The sequence below is a fragment of the Mus caroli genome, chromosome 2, assembly GCF_900094665.2.
Source record: "Mus caroli chromosome 2, CAROLI_EIJ_v1.1, whole genome shotgun sequence".
NCBI classification, from domain to species: Eukaryota; Metazoa; Chordata; class Mammalia; order Rodentia; family Muridae; genus Mus; species Mus caroli.
The window spans coordinates 24,547,272-24,570,933 of record NC_034571.1 but is presented as its reverse complement, the minus strand read 5'-3'; the positions used below and the strand labels follow the sequence as shown (position 1 = coordinate 24,570,933).

General features: G+C 50.3%; 2 protein-coding genes across 7 annotated transcripts in view; one reads left to right on the top strand and one right to left on the bottom strand.

Moving 5' to 3' along the window:
- The first annotated feature begins 220 nt into the window (after nt 1-220).
- On the top strand, nt 221-9,326 carry Spaca9 (sperm acrosome associated 9). Its single transcript, XM_021156107.2, has 5 exons — nt 221-331; nt 5,430-5,606; nt 7,697-7,899; nt 8,351-8,498; nt 9,254-9,326. Exons 2-5 carry the CDS (start codon nt 5,463-5,465, stop codon nt 9,263-9,265), a joined length of 507 nt encoding a protein of 168 aa, XP_021011766.1. The 5' UTR covers nt 221-331; nt 5,430-5,462; the 3' UTR covers nt 9,266-9,326.
- An 873-nt stretch (nt 9,327-10,199) lies between these two features.
- The window catches only part of Tsc1 (TSC complex subunit 1), a 49,456-nt gene continuing 35,993 nt past the window's right edge, over nt 10,200-23,662 (bottom strand). For 4 of the 6 annotated variants that reach the window (XM_029472119.1, XM_029472112.1, XM_029472124.1 and 1 more), the window contains exons 16-23: nt 22,693-22,736; nt 21,845-22,011; nt 20,747-20,929; nt 19,654-19,764; nt 18,920-19,042; nt 15,507-15,694; nt 15,271-15,432; nt 10,200-14,700 (exon numbers count right to left, since the gene is read on the bottom strand). In XM_029472119.1, the coding sequence (XP_029327979.1) occupies nt 14,181-14,700; nt 15,271-15,432; nt 15,507-15,694; nt 18,920-19,042; nt 19,654-19,764; nt 20,747-20,929; nt 21,845-22,011; nt 22,693-22,736 (1,498 nt within the window). In that variant the 3' untranslated portion in view covers nt 10,200-14,180. The remainder of the gene's footprint in view (nt 14,701-15,270; nt 15,433-15,506; nt 15,695-18,919; nt 19,043-19,653; nt 19,765-20,746; nt 20,930-21,844; nt 22,012-22,692; nt 22,737-23,662) is intronic. The other 2 variants (XM_021185724.2, XM_029472133.1) reach the window with 2 other exon arrangements.

Here is a 23,662-nt window from a genome sequence, read left to right as displayed (position 1 = left end):
CTCAGTTTCCCCATCTTTAAACGAAAGACGCTGGGGCAGACGTGGAACCGGTTTCTACAGGAGGAAAAGTCATTTGAGCCCAAATCATATGGGGGGGGGACTGGGCGGATCTCCTGGTTTGGGCGGCCGGCCGAGCCATGTGACCGGATTGCCATAGCACCTGTGGTCACAATCGGCCAAGCCTGCCTGGCCTCTATGGCCTCGACCCCGCCCACGCCCATTTCCTGAGACCTTAGGGGGGCCTTCCCGCCCTCCGGGGCCGCACACCCACGGAGGCACTGCAAGCTTCTGGGCACTCTGTGAGGCGAAGGCCAGTCCAAGTCAAACCAGGGTAAAGGGGGACGGAGCGCGGGCGACGAGCTGGGTCGAAAACACTAGGGGAGTCGGGGAGAAAGAGGTGGAGGTGTCCTGGCCTAGGGGGAGGAAAGCTGCGTGCAGCTGTGGAAGAGGCAAGGGTGGCAGCGTGGAGGAAGGACTCTGTGTAGTAACCCAGAGGGAGGTACACACAGCCTACGAAGATAGCCACAAGTCCAACTCTAGATGTTGTAAATTTAACAGATTTACCGTGAGCCTAAGTTTCTACCCTGAGCAGTGGGGAACACTCAGGCATTCCTCCCACAACTACCCTGAAGTCCCCGAAAGTGACTGGCCTATAGGGAGTGGACAGTGTGGGTACATAGTAATATCTCATTTAATCTTTACATTAATCTTAATCTCACCTCACTTTGGACAACAGTAGTTCCTGTCTCACAAGTTTTATCCTTATGTATTAATGTGTATACGGGTGGGACAGAGGGAGAGCAGAGGCTGGGAAAGAGAGTTTGGAACCCTGGAGCTAGAGTTGCAGGCAGTGAGCCAATAGGTGCTAAGAACTAAACCCAGGCCCTCTGGAAGAGCAGCAAATGCTGGGGACCGAGTCACTCCTGCTCCTGTAGGTCACCTGTTTGCATGGGGAGGAGCTTTCAGGGGCTCCGGGTGCCACAGCACCAGGCAGTGTCAAGTCAGATGAAAACCTTCTGCTCCGAAGACAGACAAAACACTGCAGAATAAGACAGGCCAGAGGAGTTAGCTGGGTGACTTTGGGCAAGTCATTTCCTCTTTCTGGATTTCTTCCCTCGCCAGCTGCTGGGCACAGAGAGGAAGTTTCAATAGCTTGAAGAGTTTCCATCCAAACCCCCACCTTTTACAGAAACAGAGGCTGAGGCCTAGCAAAGGGGGAAAAGTCTTGCCCAGGGGCTGAGAATGAAATCAGAGGGAGCCTCGAGGCTGAGAGCTAGCGTTCTGACCTGGGATAATGACACCTGCCCATGTAAAGCCACAGCGCAGCCCTCCGTCCCCGAGACCTGCTTCCTCAAAGGCCTCAGGCCTCGGTAGACTTGTCAGCTGGGGAAGCAAAGATGAGGCCTCCCAACAAAGAAAGCAGCAGCCACACTGCAGCTTGCACTGGGGGGTTCAGTGTGCTTCCTGGACATTTTTGAAGTGGCTTTCGTCTCCGCTCATTTATTTTAAGCCCTAGGCGCTTTTCATACCGCGATCTAATCTTCTTTAGCAGCCTGGAAAAATACAAATCAATTAAAGCCTCAAACCTATGGGGTAATCACCTTTCCCTCCCTTCTCCCCCAGAGAGAGCAGCGCCTGCATCCAGGCCTTTCATCCACTCTAATTTGGCTGCAGAGGCCTGTGGTCAGGGGCCAATCACTTTGGATAGCTAGTTACATCCCCTTCTGTGACATCCCTGACGTGTTCATGTCACAAGTTGCTAGGATCAAGAACTAAGTCAGGTTTGCTCTAGGGAGCTCTTGGGGCACAGCAAGCCAGTTAGCATGGCTTCCTTGGAGAACCTGGAAGCCCCGAGGATGGGCAGAGAGCTGAGCACAGGGGAGGGAGCCCCATGAGTGCTAGTTCTCATTGCTCTGGGATAGGAGTGGAAGTGAGGCCCCTGAGTCCAGCTAGAGGGGGGCCCTAGAAGTGGGTAACTCTCCAGATCCTTGCTAGCACCGCCCACCTGTTCCTCAGCAGCCACAGCCAACCTGATCCCTGTCATCTTGTCTCTAAGGAATATAAAAGAGAGAGGGTCCAATCAAAGAGCTACCCTGAATCAAGCAGGGATGTGACAGATCCCGGCTTGCCCACTTCCCGTGTGGGTTTAGCCTCTCCCTCAGATCATCCGTTGTGGTTATTGTGGCCCCTTGTCCTGCGCTGTGGACAGGGATCGAGATGACGAATGCCCTGGTCTTCCCTAGAACACCATAGAAAAAGAGGCGATTCTCATACCATTGTCAAACTAGTATCTTGCAGATGTCTGCAGGCATCTGCCCTGTAGATGCTCCTCTGGCCGACTGCATGGCCCTGGTCTCTGTGTTTCCAGCCCCTGCCTCTCTCTGAGCTCTGCCCTGACTGCCTCCAACTCCAGTAGAGTTCATCCAGGGCAGGGCCTCATATACCTTGTCCATTGCTGCAGAGCCTAGCACCCGAGTGCATGTGGCACAGGGCAGGAAGGTGAGTGTGCTGTCATGTCCACCCCCTGCTTTAGATGCCTCTAGTAGTTCTGAACAACCAGCTTAACCAGGGGTCCCCTGTCCTAGCCCTGCCTTATATCCCTGCCACTACTCACCTGTTCCCCTTCTTTTCAAGCTTGGGGTTTAACCTGTCCATCAAGAAGGATAAGCTCCGAGCAGCCCCTGCTATTCTTGAGGCACTTAACACACCTTTGTGGCAATCCCCCATTGCCCAGATGCTGGGTAAACATAGCTCTGGGGTTTGTTGTGAATCAGCCCTGCACTCTAGACTCTGAGTTTCCCACCTTCTTTACATCTGTCATCTCAGGACATGCCTACCCCAAAACGGGGGTGGCTATTGCTGCCTGTTCCTGTATGTTAGGGGACATGCTCAGACTATTGTCATCTGAGGTCAGTACTCCGGGTTGAACAGGATGAGAGGATCTGAATCTGGGGCTGGTGGTTGTAGTACGGCCTTGACACTAACCACAGGACTGAGCAGCATCAGCAGAAGCCAGGCCGCTGAGGCACATTCCCCGTCTCCTTGGATATCCACCACTGGGCCTCTCAGACTTTCCTAGGTTACAACTTGAGTCATTCGTATGGAGCACTGGTCCCTGAATGGAAACCACAGGGGGCCTTAAATCTCAACAGTCAAAATAGATAGATACATTAATGCACTATTCTTCAAAATTCAAAATGAATGGCAAAAAAATCCATTTAGAGTAAGCTATCAACACTTACTAAAGACAAGCTTGTTACTACAGGTTTCTCTTATTCCATTTTTTGTTGTTGTTGTTGTTTTGTTTTTCAGATTTTTGCTACATGTTCTGCTAGGGGAAGGCACAGTACTTCTCTAAAATTCTATTATTTTAGTCTGTGGACTTTAAAAAAAAGTATTTCTTTACTCTCTTGAATGGATGCTGAGGCTTTTGGCACCCAACCCTTAAATTTTGTCTTCCTTAGTGCTTCACCCTCAACCCTTCCCTGGTGTGTCAGAATTCAGGGGAGGAACAAGAGAAAAACATGTGTCCCAGTGAGTGAGTCTGCTCCATGAAAAGGAGGCAAGGACATGGCAGGTCCCCAGTAAACAAGACTCTCAGCCCTGTTCTCACCCTATGTCCACAGCAGTGAGGGCTGAGTGCAGGAAGGCTGGTAATATACATGAGCACTCGCTTGGCTTAACAGAGTACTGTTTGGGACAACCCTGGGTTTTTAAAGGGTCTCCTCTAGTCATCTCCAAGTTCTGTGATGTGCAGGCCAGCATCCACAGAGGCCATGTTCTGGTCTGTTCTCAGTTGTTTGTTTGTTTGTTTGTTGTTTTTGTTTTTTAATGGTTTTAGAGATTTATTGTAGAAAGGCAGGGAGAGAGAGAGAGAAGGTACAAAGAGAGAGGCCATGGCCACGTGGAGAGAAGGGGAAGGGGAAAAAGAGAGAGAGAGAGAGAGAGAGAGAGAGAGAGAGAGAGAGAGAAGGGCTAGAGAGGAGAGGAGAGTAAGAAAGGTAAGAGCTGCTGGGCGTGGCGCATGCCTTTAATCCCAGCACTTGGGAGGCAGAGGCAGGCGGATTTCTGAGTTCGAGGCCAGCCTGGTCTACAGAGTGAGTTCCAGGACAGCCAGGGCTACACAGAGAAACCCTGTCTTCAAAAACAAAAACAACAACAAAAAAAGAAAGGTGAGAGCTAAAGAACCTTTTCTCAGGTCCTATGTTCGCTCGCTGCCATTTATTTTGTCACAGGTATTGTCCCAGTTTCAATGTCCTCACTAGGAAGCCACCAATGTCCCTTCCTTTATGTGCCTCCCTTACGCTTCTCCTTGCATGGCTGGCTTCTTCCACTTCCAGCATCCTGGACTGGCCTAGGGTCATGTGACACGGCTGGCATGCTGGAGCCTGGGCTCTGAGTGTACCCATGGAAGGGTGGTGGGATGTGGGGTAGTGAGAATGCTGTTTAGACATCAGGAAGCCTGGGATCGATGGCACACACTCACTGGGACTCCCTTATCTCTAGGTCTCCAAATACCTCCTGGAAGTTACAGGTTAGGGACTGCTGAGGTCCCTTCCAGTTCTGACATTCCTTAAAGACTATAAGCATTTTGTCGGAGGTCAGTAAACTGTGACAGCATGGAGTAGGGCACCCCTGCCATGTCTGCTCAGGGGGGATCCTCAGTGCTTGGGGATCCAACATCACATCAGTGATGGCCCTTGGGTTGCATACAGTTGGCCTTCCTAATCAGGCAATGCAGGTAATTAATATAAGACGGGATGAGTGTACACCCGCACCTACCTACCCTGGAAAGCTGCAAACCTGAGGCTGGGGCACCTGCTCCAAGCCCACACACAGAGAGAGAGAGAGACAGAGACAGAGACAGAGAGACAGAGACAGAGAGAAAGACAGAGAGAGAGAGAGAGACACGCAGAGAGTCACACAGAACAACAAAGCACTAACTCTTTCTTTACCCTGGTTTTCTCATAGGAAGAATTCCCAGACTTTCATCAACTTCATTGTAATAGACTCTTTTTTAAAAACTGATATGTTGCTGGTTTGGGGGTTCTGTGGCATGTCCTTGAATCACTGGTTCTGCCACAGAGAGGTCCCAGATGCTGTGTGCACACACACTCACAAGATAGTGTGCGTGTGTATGTGGGTATACTCTGTGATCTGCAGACACTGAGGACCACAGAAACTGTCCCTGGGTGAAGGAAGCCACAGGTCATGGCAGACTGTGTCCTGGGAAGGCAAATAGACAGGGGTCAGACATGGTGCAGTGGTGAACAACTTGAAGGACTTAGAACAAGCATGTGGCTTCCAGACCCTGCTTCCTTTTCCACAAAGTAGGGCCTACACATTGCTTTGGGAGGATGCTTCCATCCAAAGCTGCATGGAGATTCTGGCCCCTGGGGGCTTCAAGGCTCTCCTCTTCCTCCCAATAGACCCTTTCTGTCCTGTGAGACCTAAGAGCAACAATGAATGAGGTGAAAGAGTCCCTCCGCAGCATCGAGCAGAAGTATAAGCTCTTCCAGCAGCAACAGTTCACCTTCATTGCGGCTCTGGAGCACTGCCGGGAGAATGCCCACGACAAAATCCGGCCCATCTCCAGTATCGAGCAGGTGACGCCTGGCGTGCGTGCGTGCGTGCGTGCGTGCGTGCGTGCGTGCGGACGTGCGTGTGTGTTCTCCCCTGCCCTGCCCCTGACCCCAAACATGAACAGTGGAGCCCCAGAGAGGACAGGCATGTGTGAGCTGGAATGCAGACTCGGATTCTAACTGATGGAGAGGGTCCCTCGGTTATCCCTCTCTACCAGGCACATAACAGCGACTAAAGTACAGCTTGAGACTGAGACAGCTTGGGCCTAAGTCCACCTGCCATCCAGTTACCATATTTCACTACGCCTCAGTTTCCCCACCTGTAAGGCGTATCTAATGAAAGAATCCATGGCCTATACTAAGCACTCAAATGTCTGGTGTCACCTAGTGCTAAGCACTATGGATTTGTTGATGAGCTGGTAGGGAACGGTCCCTCTCAATGGATTCTGCCACAAACTGGCAGCTGCCCCAGCTCACTGGTGGAGGGAGGCTGGCTCATCATTTTATTTAACCCATTTCTTTAAGGATGAGCTATTGTCCAAATTCACTCCGTAGGGGGTGGAGGCCTTCCTGGACCTTAGGACCCCCAGCCTGCAGGGCAGTGAAGAATGCATACACAGGCTGGACCCTAGAACCAAAATGTTAAGGTTACTGAAAAGGAGTCAAGGCCCCCTGAAGGACTTGAAGGAGTCTAGGGGTGGGTGTGGTAACAGCTCCAAGTACTCAGGAGGAGACCCAGGAAACAGGCGACCTTTGCCAAAGGTACTCTTCAATATTCTTTTTCTAAAATCTGTAAAAATGTTCTTTTTTTTTTTTTACTTGAAAACTGCTGACATGAAGAAACTCCACCCCTGCAACCACTATCAGAATGGTCTCTGCTCCACGCTTCCGCCCCTGAAGGTGCAGAGCTACACAGCACACCACTGAGAGAACAGTTGTTTACATTCCCCCAGTGGCTCAGCCTTCCAAGGGCTCGCTCGCTCGGGGCAGGTTTTCCATCTCTAATAGTGGCCCAAGTCCCATTTACCTAAGCACCTGCGTGGTGGAGCTTCCCACATCAGGCTCAGAAGGGATTAATACCCTTGAACACTTAGGGTACCCAAGGATGCCACTGTGTTGTGGTCAAACTTTGAAGCAGCCCCACCCCAGGTGCCTGGATAGGTGAGCTGTTAGGAACCTCTGCCCCTTTCAAGCTTGGGAGGGGTCCCTTCAGATCACTAAGAGGCAGTGGCTCTGTCTAGACAGAGACAGTGTGGAGTGTGGAGGAAGTGGCTGTGCCCTTTTGGTCACTCCAGAGAGTACAGTTGGCTGTGATGTGACATGGTTGAATCCATCACTCAGTCCTGTAGCTGAGGCAGCTTTTCCTTCAGATGAGACCACTCATCTCACCTGGACTATGCTCAGATGCAAAATCCCTGGATGGTCCCAAGTAACTGGTGAAAAATCTCCCACCAAGGAAGCAAGTGGAAGAGCAGATCAGGGAATTAGTGTTCTCAGCAGGCTGCGTGGCTCCTTTTGACAAGGACCCTATGCTACCTGCTCAGTCACATGGGGTCTGGCAGCGTACTTGCTCTATGAGGTCTGGTATGAACTTGTGCTCCCCACCAATCATGCCCCCCACACACACACACACACTGTAGTTGTTCTCTGAATCTGCGTTGGTGTAGAGAGCACAGCGCATTGGTCTGTGGACAGTCATCTCTCCAGTCAGGCCTGTAGCACACTAACTCTAGAATATAGTACAACCAGCTCAAAGGTTTCTTATTTCTCCTCCTCAGTGGTTTGGGCAAGCAGGGTGGTGGAGCCCAGGGACTGTATGAGGAGGCAAGTCAGTCAGGCTACTTCTGTTGGCACCCAAGCGGGACCTTTTTCATTTGTCTGAACCTCTAGCATTTCGGGAATGTCTAAAAGTCCCTACCTAGTGTGGAGGACTTAGGTGACGAGTAAGGGAGGTCAGACTTAGGAATGTATGTTTCTGCAATGGTGCTTGGAACTCAAAACATTAGCTGTATGTCATGAGCTGCACATTCAAATGCTTTGATCATGGGAAGCCTGGGGTAGTATCCTCTGCCCCCCCCAACCCCCCCCAGCTCCTGACATGCTGGCCTCTGCAGGTGCAGAGCTACATGGAACACTACTGCAATAACTCCACCGACCGGCGGATTCTGCTCATGTTCATGGACATCTGCTCCGAGCTCAGCAAGCTCTGTCAGCACTTTGAGGCCCTGCACTCCGGCACCCCTGTCACCAACAGCCTTCTGGAGAAATGCAAAACCCTGGTCAGCCAAAGCAATGACTTGAGCAGCCTCAGAGCAAAGTAAGTCCATCACGGGGCAGAGTCTCTGCTGAGAGGACAGGGACCTATGAGCCAGCTCTACCACGCTGGCACGGGTCACAGCCTCTAGAACTAGACTAGTGAGATGGTGACTACAGAAGGGACACTGGAGCTATATCCCCCTGGGATTCCATTGTGATGCTGAAGGATCTGGAATGCCATCATGAGTCCATTTTCATGGGCTCTTAAGATGTTAGCATGAGAAGGGTTAAAGGTAGTACCCAGTATTTTACAAAGGACCAATCCCTGGTCCTGGCAGTGGGCAGCTCTTGCCATCCAATACCACAAGTACCTGGGGGCTCTTGGCCTTGAACTTTCTGAATCAGAACACATAAGGACAGAGCCTAAGTTTATGTGTGTCTAGTTCTTACACCTCTAGTCCATGAGATCTAGTTCCCTCAGTAAGTCTCACCACCTGCTCACTATCCTGCAGGTATCCACACGATGTGGTTAACCACCTCAGCTGCGATGAGGCCAGGAACCACTATGGAGGCGTGGTCAGCCTCATCCCTATAGTCCTGGACTTTATGAAAGAGTGGATTGCTCATTCCGAGAAGCTGCCTCGCAAAGTGCTGCAGCATGTGAGTGAAATCCTGGGTAACCTGGCAACCGCAGCACCAGCCACTACCAGACCTGCCCAGACCACGGTTACCCAGCAGTGGTTAGGAAAACACAAGTATAGGCAGCTTGCAAAAGAGAGCATCAAACCTAGTGGGAAAGACAAAGACGCCCCGAGACCACCCTGGAGGCCACCTGGTGGGAAACTGTAACTGTCGTCAATGTACTTGGCTTCCACTGGTCATCCATTCTCGCTGGGGCCAATACACTATTGAGAATCTCTCTCTTGCCTTTCACTTCTAACATTTCCGCCTCTTGACCTCCGTGTTGATGAAAGGATCCCCTCTCATGGAGCTGCCCAGACAATATGGTGTTGGCAGGGTGTGTCCTAGAGGAAGGACGATGTGCTGATGCCCAGGCCTCCTGCCCACACTGTGGCCTCTGGCTCTGTAGCATGCCCGCTGGAGGGGAGCCTGCTTAGCTCTTTGTCCCACAAGGGCAAACTGAAGATAAGCTGGAAGGTCTCTCATCCACAGGTGTGGGGATCTGAAGGCTGAGTTCACTTGTGTTCAGGTTTTGAGACCAAAATAAGGGATGTTTGCTCTTTTAGTTGAGAGAGGGAGACCATGGCAGAAGTCAGAAGAATTCTGTTTTGTGTCTCGTGAGGACAGCAGCCTGGTCTTGATGGCAGTCTAGTCTACCCACACTATAAGATGTATAATCCTGGCATCTCAGCTTGACAGATGTGAGGTCTGACTGTTGATTTTTCCCTTCACAGGGGACGACTTAGCTTCTGTACTGTTGCTTCCTCGGGGGGAGACATTCAAGAATAAAGTGTTCTACCACTTCTCTGCCTGGCTTGGTTTCCTGGGTTTTACCCGACAAAAACCCTGTACTTGTAAGACACCAGAGGACACTGGGTAGTGGCCATACAGTCAAAGGGCCCTCCTGAACATCACCAAAGGCCTCTGCAGTCAAGCCAAGCACTTACCTTCAGAGCAGACTGCCTCTGGAAAGCTCAGGCCACTGAGGCCAGCCTGCAGGCTTCTCCAAGGGTGAACTCTCTGTCTGGCAAGAGACCAATTCACACAAGCAAAAAAATGCCACCACTGTCTCCTGCTGTTAAGATGGGCAGTGCGGCTGGGCAGTGGTGGTACACACCTTTAATCCCAGCACTTGGGAGGCAGAGGCAGGCAGATTTATGAGATCAAGGCCAGCCTGGTCTACAGAGTGAGTTCCAGGACAGCCAGAGCTACACAGAGAAACCCTGTCTCAAAAAAAAAAAAACAAAACAAAAAGATGAGCAATGCAGTAATTATAGCATGTCCTGGGTGAAGCCGTGTAGTTTGTACAGCTTCTGCCCACTCTTACCTCTGCTCCATCCTTGAAGGGCAGGGGCACCAGGCAAGCAGGTGGTGGAAATGGCATATCACAATACAGCTGACCAAGACCAGGGTAAGCTTCTGCTAGGTTCCATCGGAAGGACTTGGGATGGAGACTAGGGCAGCCATGCTATTGGAGGTGGCCTCTTCCACACATTGCTTTTACGTAGGGCCATGAGTTTTAGACTGATGAATTATTTGTTCTCCAGCCCAAGTCCAGTAGCTGTCACTAACCGTCCGCCCCTGTCCATGCCACCATGCAATCTGATCACAGTGCCTTAGACCATCTCATTCACCCACACATCCCCACAGCCAGCACAAAGTCACTCCATCAACACTGCGGAGTGCAAAACAATAAATCTTTATTTGTTCACAGTTAAACACAAGCAACTGCCTTGACATTTTAGAACATTCTAAAGACAGCAAACCTTTGATTCCATTCACTGAGACTGTCCCATGTTCTCCTGCAGCCCATATTTATGGCATCTGATTTGGATTGTTTGACATGCTTTTAAAATCATATCTTAGTGGGAACACTTAAACCTTTTGAGAAGTGACTTCCATTTAACTAAAAAGGTTTTTTAAAAATCTGATTCGTTTTCACTGATGGGAATATCACACCCCCCCTTAAACTCCCAAGTTAGCCATATCTGGTTCATCCATGATTGATTATAAAACTAAACTATGTCTTAGCAAAACCTGCTCCTCTGCAACATGTTTGTGGTCCAGTCTCATGAAGGGTGACCATTGAATCTTCCTAGTGCAAAAGAACGCCTGCCTGCCTCTGATTTGCCAGGGAGTCAACACACAGCATCAAGTCCTCCCCTCCCTTCCAACACTGTGTGAGCAGAGGCAGGAAGAGGGGTCAGTCTGGAGCCCTTGAGCCCCCGGGGTCTGATGAAAGACCATCCTCCAGTGGCTCAGGCTGCCTACTTATGCAGGGGTGGATAATACTGGGGCTCTGGGAAGGGAAGGACACCTCTCCGCCCCCATTCATTTCATTCTGACACCAAAAGTGGTTAGGGTGCAGTTTGTTATAGCTACTGCTGCTTTTCTATACAAGGGTGGAAGCAGCAGCCCAGTGATGTCCCCCCACCCTCCTACAGGCTAAACCCAGGGCAATGAGGTGCCTCTGGGTGGACACAAACATCCTCACACTGGCTGTGTTTCCAGTGCACATGGCAGTGGGTTTAAAGCATGGCCCTGGGGCGAAGGTGCAGCAGACTCAGTCCTAGGCTGCAGGGCCACTGGCCACTGGCTGAGGCAGACCACATGCTGCAAGTGCAAACTGAGCCTGTGCAATACCCACACCTCTACCAGGGTGTCCTGTGTCTCCCACCTTACCATGTGCATGCCTTTGCTCCTTAGTTCTGACCTCAGGTGTATGGTTCCCCCCTCCCCGGCTGGCTGGGCACTCTCACTTAGTCGTCACCCCTTGCTTTCTAAGCTTCCTGCCAGCCTGAGCTCTGTGGTCAGCTCACGGCTCCTTTTATCCTTGACTGCTAACATTTTCTCATTCTCCTTTGAGCACTAGAGCCCACAGACTCTGCAAGTGATCCTGAGTCTATCGCTTGTCACCTATGGTGCCACCACCAACCTGGGAGGTGCTTGGTCACTGGCTACAGCAGCATGGGGCAGAGAGACTTTTGTCTGCTTTTTAAACCACCAGTGGCTACCAGACTTTTCCTGGGTTGTGACAGCTTGCCTTCTAAGAAGAGTGACTCCCTGCTAATCATGTCACACAGTTGGAACCTTCTGCAGCTTAGTCCAGAAGATTAAGCCTTTTCTCCCGAAAGAGGTCAGCATTCACCGCTGGTGCCTGTGCTGCCGACTCTAGAGATGCCACTTAGAGCCCGTCTCCTCGTGCTCACTGCCAGGTTCCTAAAGCACATTCTGAGATTTCAGGGAGGGATATTACCTAGAAATGTGCACTTAGCTCTTCTCCTGGGCACCCATCTCCTACACTGCAGTGACATGGTAGGGCTGCTTCTAACCGATTCTGGACTGCATGAGACACAGCCTCCAGTTTCCTTGGAGCCCGTTAGCAAGCACCACACACAGTCCGAGTGACGACAGGATGAAGGCCATTCCCCCCCCCCCCACCACCACACACACACAATAACACTCTGTCGACCATGAAACCCGCCAGGGTCTCTACCCCTTGGCCCAGGACTCAGCTCAGCCTCAGAAGCTTCCTGGTGGCCACGACTAGACCAGGTGACCTCCTGACTCCCAGGTCAACTGTCACTGCTCTCTAAAACACAAGCCTCCACCCAACCACCCACTGACCCTGGAGTCCTTTGAAAGGAGTCAATGTTTAGGTTAAGTGCCTTAAAGATGTCTCAGGGGCACAGTCCTCCAACCTTAGGTGGGAAAGGCTTAACAGCCCCCTAGAACTCAAGCCACACAGGATGTTCAGGCTCTGTCGCTGGGTATGGGAACAGGTTGGAGGAAAGTGCAGAGGGCCCAGGTGAAGTCTGTGGAGATGGCAGCCTGCATATTAGCTTACCTTACCATGCTGCCACCTCCTCTCCCGAAACTTTCATCACCCATACAGTCTAAGTTTTCTTTCTAAATGCTTTGTTCTCTGGCAGACCTTGGTGGTGGAGGTGGTAACTCTTGGAAACTGTGACTACCTGTGAGATCTGTCAATCTGCCCACTTCTCCAATGGCTTGGGTGAGAGAATCCTGGGTCTTAAGCTTTGCTTTGGGCAGAACTACATGAAAAAGCATGCCATCACTGTCACCCACACTCCAAGTGCTCAGGGGCAGTGGCTGCCCTCTGCTGGTCTGAGGGGATAGTGGCACGCCTTCCTGTGGGCTGGCTGGCAGTCAGCTATTGCAGTGATATGACCCAGACAGCACTGCCGTGGTGGCGTTAAGTCTTGCCTTACTTAGGGATGCTAGGATATTTATTGCCACACTTCAGACTTTCATCCTCAGGCTGGAAACTTTCCTATTCAGTAAGATTCGTACCATTTTGTTGTTGTTTTTAGCTTGTTGTAGCTAAACCCTCTTCTTACAGAATAGAAACAAGCAATCCAAGCTCATGGCTCCTTCCCAAGTCTCTCCTTGCCTGGGCCAGAGTATCAGGCAACAACTCTTCCACTTCGAGCATTTATTTCAGGAGCATTGGTTGAGTCTGGACCCTGCCACCCCTGTGTTCTGGCAGTGACCGGTGTCACCCCTTGTGAGCACGAGGGCGGGCAGTGGTATAGGCCGCCAGCCTTTACCAGACTCTGAGTTGCTCTGCTGTTCCTAACAGAAATGTCTGATATGAAGCTCCAGGGAGGGTCTTTCCTGAAGTTGGAGTTGGTGTAAAAGCCGTGAGAACCTAGTAAGGTGAGGCGATCCCTCAGCCGAGAGTGATAATCACATAAGCTCCTAGGAGGCCCTGACTTCCCGAGCCTGTCTGCTGCAGCATCACAAGGCAGCTGACCCAAGGGGACCAAGGGGAGGCAAACAGGCTGAAGGGTGGAACCGTGGCCAGCCAGAGGCACATATCCACATAAGCATGGGCATCGTAGGTGCCTCTCCTAGTGACCACTCCCCACTGTCTGCAGACTGCAGAACAAACACCTATACACCCACCCACAGGCAGCATGGTGCCAGCATTCAAGCAAATACCAAATAAATAAGAGGTAGTGGGGCAGAGGGGTAAGAGCTTTCCAGAGAGTTAAGGCAGTGGGGCCTCCACAGTGCCAACTGCACTGTCAAAGCAACTGGTATTCTCACAGAACCTTCTAGGAATCATATCAGAGCTGCCAAGAAAAGGCAGAGGTGAGTGAGCCAGTTTCTCTAGATCTGTGGCTTAGATGCTAAAGTTCAGAACCAAAAGCAGTGGGAATGCTCCTGTAAAGACAGCTCTGTAGGCTATATCCTCCTGGAAGGGACAAACTGGACTTACCTGCAGTGCCACTAGCTGCCTGGTCTACCCAAGAGCCACCCAGTTGTCTGAACCTCAGGAAAGCAGAGTGGTATATTGGACCCAAAGATTGCACAGGTTCAAATGACATAACCTGTGCAATTGGCCTCATCTTGCACAGGTTCAAATGACATAACCATTTGGTGGAGGTGAGTGAAGCACAGACCCTCAGTCAGTGCACACTGCTGGGTAAATGAAAGGCTGGGGAGGTGAAGGAAGCGTCTCAGTGCCAGACCCAAAAGCCACCATCCCACTCTCTGCCCTCTGTCAGAAGGACCTCTGCCCCATTCCCACCGCACAAGCAGCTGCTCAGACCCTGGAAACAGAAGCCTAGACCGTGCATTCACACCTTCTGTTCTGTGCCGACAAAGACGCAAATGAACACTGACAGACCCTCTTCAGCTGTGCTCAGGATGAGTCTCATTGTAGTCCATGATGTGGAGCTGCCCCACACTGTCTGAGTTTGGGGAAGATGGGTGTGGGGCATCTAGACTCAGGGAAGTCTTGTTTTCTGTGCCCAAGTCCTTGCCCGGTTCTGTCTTCAGGGTCTCAGAAAGGCTGCTGCTACTCATGGTCACGCTGTCCTCATCACACTGGCTCTCGCTCTTATTACGGAACAGCTCCCGGGCCTTCATGCCCAGGAAGCTTTTGGAACTGGGAAGTGAGCCAACCGTGGTGGGGATGCTGCTGGAGGGCTCGCCTATGGCAGGTTCCCACCGGCTGCTGAACCTCTGGCTCGGGGGTTTCTCTGGAGTGGAAAGCTCACTGCTGCTGCTGCTGCTGCCGCCAGTGACTCTACCTCCACAGCTGGCCCGGGTGCCACCAGGTCTGGAGGTCCTGGTCTCACCGTTGTGACCAGAAGCCTCTTCATTATGTCCTACCAAGGAATCTGTGCATCCATCACTACAACAGTCAAGCCTGTAAGAGACCCAGAGAGAATGCAGCTGTCAACCACAGCACTGCAGAGGAAATGCAAAATTACACTTGCGTCCCGACTCCACATGCTCCCTCTCTAATTAAATATTTCATGTGTGTGCGTGTGTGTGTGCGTGTGTGCGTGCGTGTGTGTGTGTGTGTGTGTGTGCCTGATACCTGAGGAGGCCAGAAGACAGTATCAGATTCCCTAGGTGTGTGTGTGTGTGTGTGTGTGTGTGTGCCTGATACCTGAGGAGGCCAGAAGACAGTATCAGATTCCCTAGGTCCAGGAACCAAACCAAGGTCCTCTGCAAGAGCAGTACCCTTATCCACCAAGCCATCACCCCCTCTTTTCTTTTTTCTTTTTGGTTTTTAGAGACAGGGTAACAGCAGCTACATGTAAGAGTTTCACTGAAGCCCAGGTGACACCTGGAGCTATGCTGGATGACAATCTGCAATAGTGAGGGCAGACTGAGTACAGCCAACAAACAAGAAGGACGAGCAGAGGATGGCAGCCTAGCTGCTGTGCAGAGCCTGCCTTCCTCCCACAGAGCCTGATGTGTCTGTACTCACCTCTCTTCTGCTGCCTCTGCCGCCTCTGCTCTGTCCTCTTCTAGTTTCCGTAGGCGGCCATCTTTTTCCAACCTGCCATATAAGTCTAGGATCTCCAGTTCCAACACCCGGGTGATCTTTCTCTGAGCCTCATACCTGCTCTCTGCAGCCAGCAGCTGTCCACTGAAAGACAGCATGGTTCAGAATGTGGGAGGGGCCACACCCACACCCATACCCACACCTTTCCAGTGAGTCACCTCGCCTGACTCTTGACATCCTCAAGATATTTCTTCTGCTCTAGGAGAAGGTGGTCTTTCTTGGCCAGAAGAGATTCCAGTTCCAAAACTCGCCTCTGTGAGGCATCCAACCTTTGGTTCTGCTGGAGAAGGTGGCTTCTGTTTTTCTCTAGTTCTTTCCGATATGCAGTTTTCATCATTTCTACTTCCTATAAGAAGGTCTGGAGTCAGTACTTACAGATAAGTGCACAGGGTAACTCTACAGTGTCCTCACCACTCAGAGGCACTCAGCCCCGACCCAGCTGAGTGAGGAGGACTTCCTGGCAAGTAGGCTGGCTAGGCATTTTTGATGTCTCTCCCTAAGGAAACCATCTCAAATGGCAAAAGACCGTAGCATGTTTACGAAAGCAGATGACATAACACCCTCAGACATAACGTCAGGACTGTGAGAGAAAGCTCTATTTACTCTGTTTATAGGCTGCATCCAGTACCATAAAAAAGATGAAAAGTGAACTACAGCCTACAGGACCCTGCCTATCACAATACACTGAATAAGGCCTTTACAATAAAATAAGCCATCTGCACAGCGGTAGCTTCAGATTAATGGCACTGTGGCCATTTGCCGTCTTTCCCCCTTTCCTCCTCTTCTACAGCAGCTGAGATGGTGACAAAGGAGACATGTCTGCTCAGGAGAAGCAGCATTTTTAGGCCTGATACCTGCCAAAGTTTGCCGGCCAAGCCACACGGGAAAGCCACAGTAACTATAGACTGATGTGCCCCCCCATAGGTGGAAAGGAGGCTTTCCTAATAATTGTTACTATGTGTTCGCACCACCCTCCCGCCCCACCTCCACCATACAAGGTTTTTAAGAAAAGCCTAACTTGCAAGTTACAAGGAGGTGACCTTCCCAGAAGGCATTAAGTCTCAGTGCTGACCAGGAAATCAGATTTTTCCAGAGTGTAGAAGGCAGAAATGGCTGAAAACGTTGCCTTCCCAGCTGTGCTGAACAGTTCCAGGTAAGAAGCCAGCTGAGTTCTGTTGCAAGGCAGCACAGGCACGCTCCATAGCTACAGACCCCAGCAGTCATAGATGCAGCATGTCCACTGCATGCACTCAGTGTGCTGGGCTGGGCTCTCGTCATGCTTCCTCAGTAACACAGCTCAGCAGCTGCTTATACAGTGTTTACCTTACATGTGACCTACAGAGGGGTACAGTATGTGGGAGGATACGCAAGGGTTTGGGGCCGATATCAAACCATCATAAGAGGAAGTGGAAACTTGCAGGGCCCTGGACCCAACCCTGCACAGCAATAGTGATGCCTGTACTTACTTACAGATACTCACACAAAGAATTAAATCAACAAGCCCTGGCTAGGCATCTCAGTTACCCGCACAGCCTGTGAGATGCCTGCCCCTCCTCCATGGGTCTGAAGAACAGCAACCCAGCTCCCCACCCAGAGGCAGATCTTGGTCTACTCAAGGTCCTCAAGGCTAGTAACAAGTACCATTCAAACCTAACAAAAAGGAAAGTAGGCTAGGAAGCATGCAGAAAGGTTTTGAAAAAGGTTTTTCTTGATGAGAGACACCTACCCATGGGAGGGGAATACCATGGGGTTGGCCTATGTGGGGCACTTGGTATATCAGTGTGGCTAGCTGGAAGAAAAGGCTAACAGGGTAAGATGGCAGGAGGAAGGGTTCAAAGAGCCTGGCTTCCTCATGAGACCCCAAACTGCCATCTTGATCAACGTGGAATTCACCTGGCTTAAGATTTACTGTCAAATAAAGCAATAAAGCTCTGTATGATTAAACAAATGTTTTTGTTTTGTTTTGTGATGTTGAACAGAAGGTTCAACGAGTTAGTCCAGCTAACACGAGTGGACTTCACAACTCATTAACTGTGAAACAGCTCCCAAGAGGGAACATGACTGCTGCCAGTCTCAGGGTTCTAAGTAACAGAAGCCAGTCCAGCTATGCATCATCTCTTCGGAGGCATCAAAAAGTAGTTTCAATAGCAGTCAGACATGGTGGCATCACCTTTAATCCCAGTACATGGGAAGCAGAGACAAGTGCATCTCTGTGAGTTCAAGGGTAGCCTGGTCTGACAGTTTCAGAACAGCCAACACTACATAGGGATATCCTATCTTGAAAAACATGGCTCAGCAAGCTCTTTAGGGGTGAGTCCTTGGGTCTGTTACCCACATGTTCTCAAAACTATTCTGCCTCCAGGGTAGTTAATAGTTGGATTCTAGGTAGTTCTACTTTTGACATCCTCCAGAGTCTGAACTGGAGGCTGAGAATTAAGAAGCAACTCTCCCATGAGTTTGTCTCCTCAGTTCTGACACAACACTCCACTTGGAGACCACAGATGATCTTTGATAGAACTTTGACCAGAGGGTGCTAAAGGCATTTGATGGAAGAGCAGTGTCAGAACGCCAGAGTATACTCTACCGAAATTCCAATCAAATTCCTTTCCAACTGCCCGAGGCTGACTGTGCAGTGATATAAGTGTCTGTCTCAGCACACTGACAAACACTAACTGGTCTCCATGCTGACACCAGGACCAAATGAACATCAGCAGGAGCAGAGTCTCAGGAGAAGGAAGCAAAGTGGCGTGGGTGTTGAGGAAGAGCATCCTGCACACACCGTGGATCCTGCAGGGGCAGCAGACAGACCAGCTGCCCCCATCTCCCCTCACTCCTGCGTGGCAGTACTTACATCTCATGCTTTCTCTGTGTGATGGTCAATCTTACCAACCTATGGGTACAGAATCACTATGGAAACAAAGCTCTGGGCCTGTCTGTAAGAGATTGTCTAGACTAGCAAACTGAAGTGGTAGGATCAATCTTAAATAGGGGCAGCCCATCTAATAGGCTGGGGTCCCAGAATGAATGTAAAGGAAAAAGTGAGCTGTACATGAGCCCTGTTCACACTCCTCCACCATGTCCCCTCCTGACTGTGACAGTGTGAGCCCTGTTCACACTCCTCCACCATGTCCTCTCCTGACTGTGACAGTGTGAGCCCTGTTCACACTCCTCCACCATGTCCTCTCCTGACTGTGACAGTGTGAGCCCTGTTCACACTCCTCCACCATGTCCCCTCCTGACTGACAGTGTGAGTCCTGTTTACACTCCTCCACCATGTCCCCTCCTGACTGTAACAGTGTGAGCCATGTTCACACTCCTCCTCCATGTCCCCTCCTGACTGTGAACCAATCAACTTTTCCTTGTTTCAGTTACTTTTGTCAGTTTGTCCCAGATTGGAGAACAGTAACTGACATTATTGTAGCCTGGACCTCTGCAAAGCAGCCCCATCAGGGCACATGCCTGCTGCATGTCTTCCCCGTGCCTGGACACTGCAATGTGGCTGGGCCTGGCTGCTCTGCAGAACATGGGGTGGGGCAGTACAGTTTTGTGTCTCAGTGCCCGGGCCACTTACCTTGGTGGTGTCAGGATGCTTGCTCTGCAGCTGCTCCAGGTACAGCTCATTGACCTCCCCGAGCACCAGGAGCTGCCTATTCAAGAACTCCATCTGCTGCTGCACTGACTCACTGTTGGAAAGCTGCCAGATGGAAGTGAGAAAGTACAAGTTCAGCATGGCAAAACTAGACAACAGACAGCAACAGTAACTATTGGGGAGCACAGTACAAGGCAGAGCAGAATAAACCATTTCCACTGAGTCCATGGATAATGGAGAAGAAGGTGCCCAAGGGCAGCAGAAACACACTGGGGTTGTTCTCTGCACAGAAGCAACACGAATGCACTTCAATAGAGCTAGCCCAAGAACACGGGAGCAGAAGCAGCTATGTAGAGCCCCAGTGAAGCCCAGTAACCTCTTTCTGAATACATGACACAGATCTCACTGAATACCTATGGAAAGCCACAGTTCAAAAGCCTTAACAGGCTTCAAAAACAAGGTATTGAAAAGAGTTCCATGGGATGTGCATGGCCTCAGCTCGTCAGGTACTTTTGTTGTGAGGACCGTCTGCATTGGAGGGTGTACTGCACTTGGAGGTCAATATCCATGGGTCCTTCCCACTCAAACCAACGTCCCCAGATGTCACCAAATGTTTTTGGGTAGAATCGCTCACTGCTGGATCACCAATACAGACATACAAGTAATATACCTGTCTGGCCTGATGCAAGAGTCAGCAGGTAAGGGTCTAATCTTACCTTCTGAGAGACCTGGCTGAGCAGCAGCTCAGTGTGGCACACCTTGTTGTTAGCCTTCTTCAGCTCCACCCGAAGCTCCGCAATCATGTTTCTGCAGTCCTCCAGCTTTGTCTACCAAAGACAGTTGGCCGTGAGGTTACAAGAGCACAGACCGGCACAGCCACGGGCAGAGGCAGAGCTGGGGATGCGCTGCTCCTCAACTGCTCTCTTGTCTATCAGTATCAGACTTTACAGTTTAAAAGGAGAGATTCTGGGTCTCTTCCTACTTAAAATGAGGGAGGGGGGCCATCCCAAAGAACCTGACCCCTTCAAGTCCAAAACTGCATGTCCAGACCATGCAGCTACACAGAAACTGGCCCAGACCTTTCACTCTCTTGAGGGGACTACAGCGACATCTGTGGGACATCGTGGGAAATACCGACTAATTGGTAGAGATTAATTATCCAACGCGTGTGAGGATAATGCCACATCCTGGCAACACTGGACTTTTAATATTTATGTGCTAAAAAAGCAGTCTGAGAAAACAGAGTGGAGGAGGAAATGAAGTGTCACTGTCTACTGATCCCAAAGCCAAAGCACTGTGTGATGACAACAGAGTCACTTGACTTAGCAATCATGGCTATTTAAAAGTGAAGTCTAAAATATTTTAAATGTAGGCGTGTTGTTTCTGAGCCACTATGCCAAGAGGAATCAACCCCACAGAGCATTTAGATCCCTTACAGCAGCAGCTCCCAATGTGTGGGTCTTGACCTATCTCCTATGGTCCTAGGAACCCAGACATAAATTTATTTTGTTATTTCACAAGTGTAATTTTGCTACTGAGTGGTATGTCAGTTCCTAAGACCATAAGAAATATGTGTTTCTCCTACGGTCGTGACTCACATGTTGAGAACTGCTGACTTAGTTGTTTCTTTTGGCTTCAGGGTGTTGGGAACACTAGGGAAACACTGAATAGAGAAAGCAGGGGACTTCTGTCCTCGAATCCATTCCATACGCAATACACTTGTCACTTCAGAGCATAGCGTTCATCTCAGGCAAGCTGAGTGAGGTGAGGACACAGCTGACACCATGCCTTCTGTTACCCGCCTGGTACCTGTAACTCCTGACTCTGGTTGTAGAATTCCTCTCGGTCATGCTGTAGCTGTCTGATCTGGCTATGCAGTTGGGTCACCATGGTGTCACGTTGTTCCTGAAGCTGACTGTATCGGGCTTGTTCTTTCTGCAGACTCACCTTCCACATCTGGATGTCCTTCTCTTGTAACTTCAACTGATCTTTCTAGCAAAGGCAGAGACACTATCATTTTAGCTGTCACCCAACATGGTCAGTGACACTCAAGGTTAACACATGTCACCAACATTGACAGTCAACACACTGCTCTGAAATTCTAATCACACACTTATGGGTCTGGTGCCTCTCTACTGTCAAAAGTTTTCCAAACTGCACATTAGCACATAGAACTTTCCTCAAGGAACTTCTCATGCTTGCTACAGTCCTAGCTGCCTTCTGAGGAGGGCCTTGAATACACAGTGTGGTAGTCCTCTAAAGTGCTGGGCCCTGACTGAGCACTCTGTGGGCCAGGCAGAACAAATGCTTGTTGACACGAGTTAACACACAGGCTCCAACACAGACTGCCACTATCACTTACCATCTACAGAAAAGGTAAAGAGGCATCAGAAGGCTTAACCTAAGTCACCTGTTGTGGTGCCCACCTTAAATCCTAGCACTTGGGAGGCCGAAGCAGAGGTAGGCAGGTCTATGTGAGTTTGAGGCCAGTCTGGTCTACATAGTGAGTTCCTGTTCAAGAGCTATATGGAGAGACCCTGTCTCAAACAAACAAACAACCCCCCACCCCCAACAAAAACCCCAAAGGCTTAAGGTAAAACCTGACACTTAAAGTCCATGTCTGGTTGGCTTTATATCCATGGCATCAAACACCTTCAGTTCAGTGCCATGGAACAAATGGCTTACCAGCAGGAAAAATAAACTCCTTCCGCAATGCCAAGCAGTCACAAAGGCACTTGTTCTTGTGGTTCTTGAGAGTGTGGGAGAAGTTATGAGATTTAGCCATGCACACCTGTTCCTCACAGGCTAAGTGGCCCGCCCTTGGCCACTCAGGGCAGAGCTGGGACCTCCACTCGACAGCTGCTCTCTACACAGCAGTGCGTGGATGGATACACCCTGACTGCTCACCATTGCTGCATTGTGTTCCTCCAGAGCCGCTGCTCGGATCACCTTGCGCAGGAGCCTTCTGTTCCTGAGTGCATGCTGCTGCCGCTTGAAGCGCTCATACAGCAACTGATTGTGCAGTAAAAGCAACTGGTCTCGGAGGGTCCGGATCTCATCTGAGGGAGGAGAGCCTGATTTTAAAGCAGAGGGAAGGTGGCAGAAAGGCTATTTACACATAGTTCCATCAAGGCCCTCCCATTGCCTCACTTAAGAAATAATTCTTGGGGTCTTGGAAGGCAGCTCCGACCATGAAGTGCTGTGTGAGCATGGGGGCATGGTTTATATCCAAACCCATATAAAAAGAGGCAGCACCCTCGGGGCTTGCTAGCCAGTCGCACCTCGCTACATTAGCGAGATCCAGGCCAGTGAGAGACGCTGTCTCCACACATAAGTACACACAATTCCAACACTCCCCAGTCAGTCTGATAGCTCCTAGCACCACCATTCTTGAGAGACCGGAGAATCTTCTACTTTCCTTCCCTTTAAAGCATCAAAACTGGTAGCAGAAGAGTCCTTCTGAGGCAGGACCTCCTCTCTCTCTCTGCCACTGCCCCTCCTGCTGTGCTTCCCAGGAGACTTCCTGACACATTCCCACTGAGTCCACCTTCTCTAGCAAACATGGCGCTCACTTTCTCACCAAATGCCCAAGCTCACTACTTGCCACTCCCTAAAAGCACCAAACCCTGACTGCAACACTTGGGATCCTCTCAGCAAGCAGATAAGCCAAAGGAAGTCCCTTCCCGATTAGAGCAGGGCACCCTCAGGACAAAGAAGGGACAAGTAGGTCTGGATGTGTGCTGAAGCAACGTTACCTCCAAAGTGGGTCCAGTCAACAGACTTGCTGGGCAAGGACAACCTAGGAAAAGATTTCACAGGAAGTTATCGATCTTCGGGGGGGGTGGGGGTGGTGTTTTGAAAGAGTCTCATGCAGCCCAAGCTGGCCCTGAACTTGCTCTGCAGTCAAGGATGATGTTGAACTTCTAATCCTCCAGCCTCTATCTCCGACATGCTGGGACGGCAGGCACAGGTACTGTGCCCCATTTTATATGGTGCTGGGGGTCAAATGGGGAGCTTTATGAATACTAGGCAAGCACTTGATCAATGGAGCTATACCCTCAGACAGAGCGAAGGGACGTTCAACTTTAGCTCATATTTTTGTGGTCAGAATCTGCAATGGCTTAGGAAAACTTTCAAACTCCAACTATACTGAGCTAAAGGGAGTCTTGGTGGCTGGGAATGGGCAGGCAATTCATTGTGTACAGCCAAGTCCCAGACCTAACACTGAACTCCGAGGCTTGGCGGCTGGGCCTCAGGATCTCTCCAGCCACACTCTGTAGGAAAACACCAAGTCCTCCTGCCACCCCTCTCCTTATGGACACAGAATCACTCTCCTTGGACAAGCTACTGTCAGCCCCTTAAGATAACTGCAGTTCATTTACCTGACTCCAATACATCAAATTTCATTTTGTAAGAGGAGTTTTAAATATTACAATCCTTGTCAAAATTCATCTTAAGGTATTATATAGAAAAGAGGTAAAAACTAGCCAGGGGATGGTGATACATCCTTGTAATCTCAGCTTTTGGGAGGCCACAGTAGGAAGATCATGAGTTCCAGACTAGCCTTGGCTACATAGTGAGACCCTATCTCAAAACAAAGAAACAAAACTAACATTTCTCAAGAACCAGTAGCAAAAGGGCCAAACTCAATTTAGCCAGGTAATTCTTTCCTGTCCCTGGAACCCTCTAACAGGTGATGGGGTTAAAAAAAAAAAAAAAAAAAAG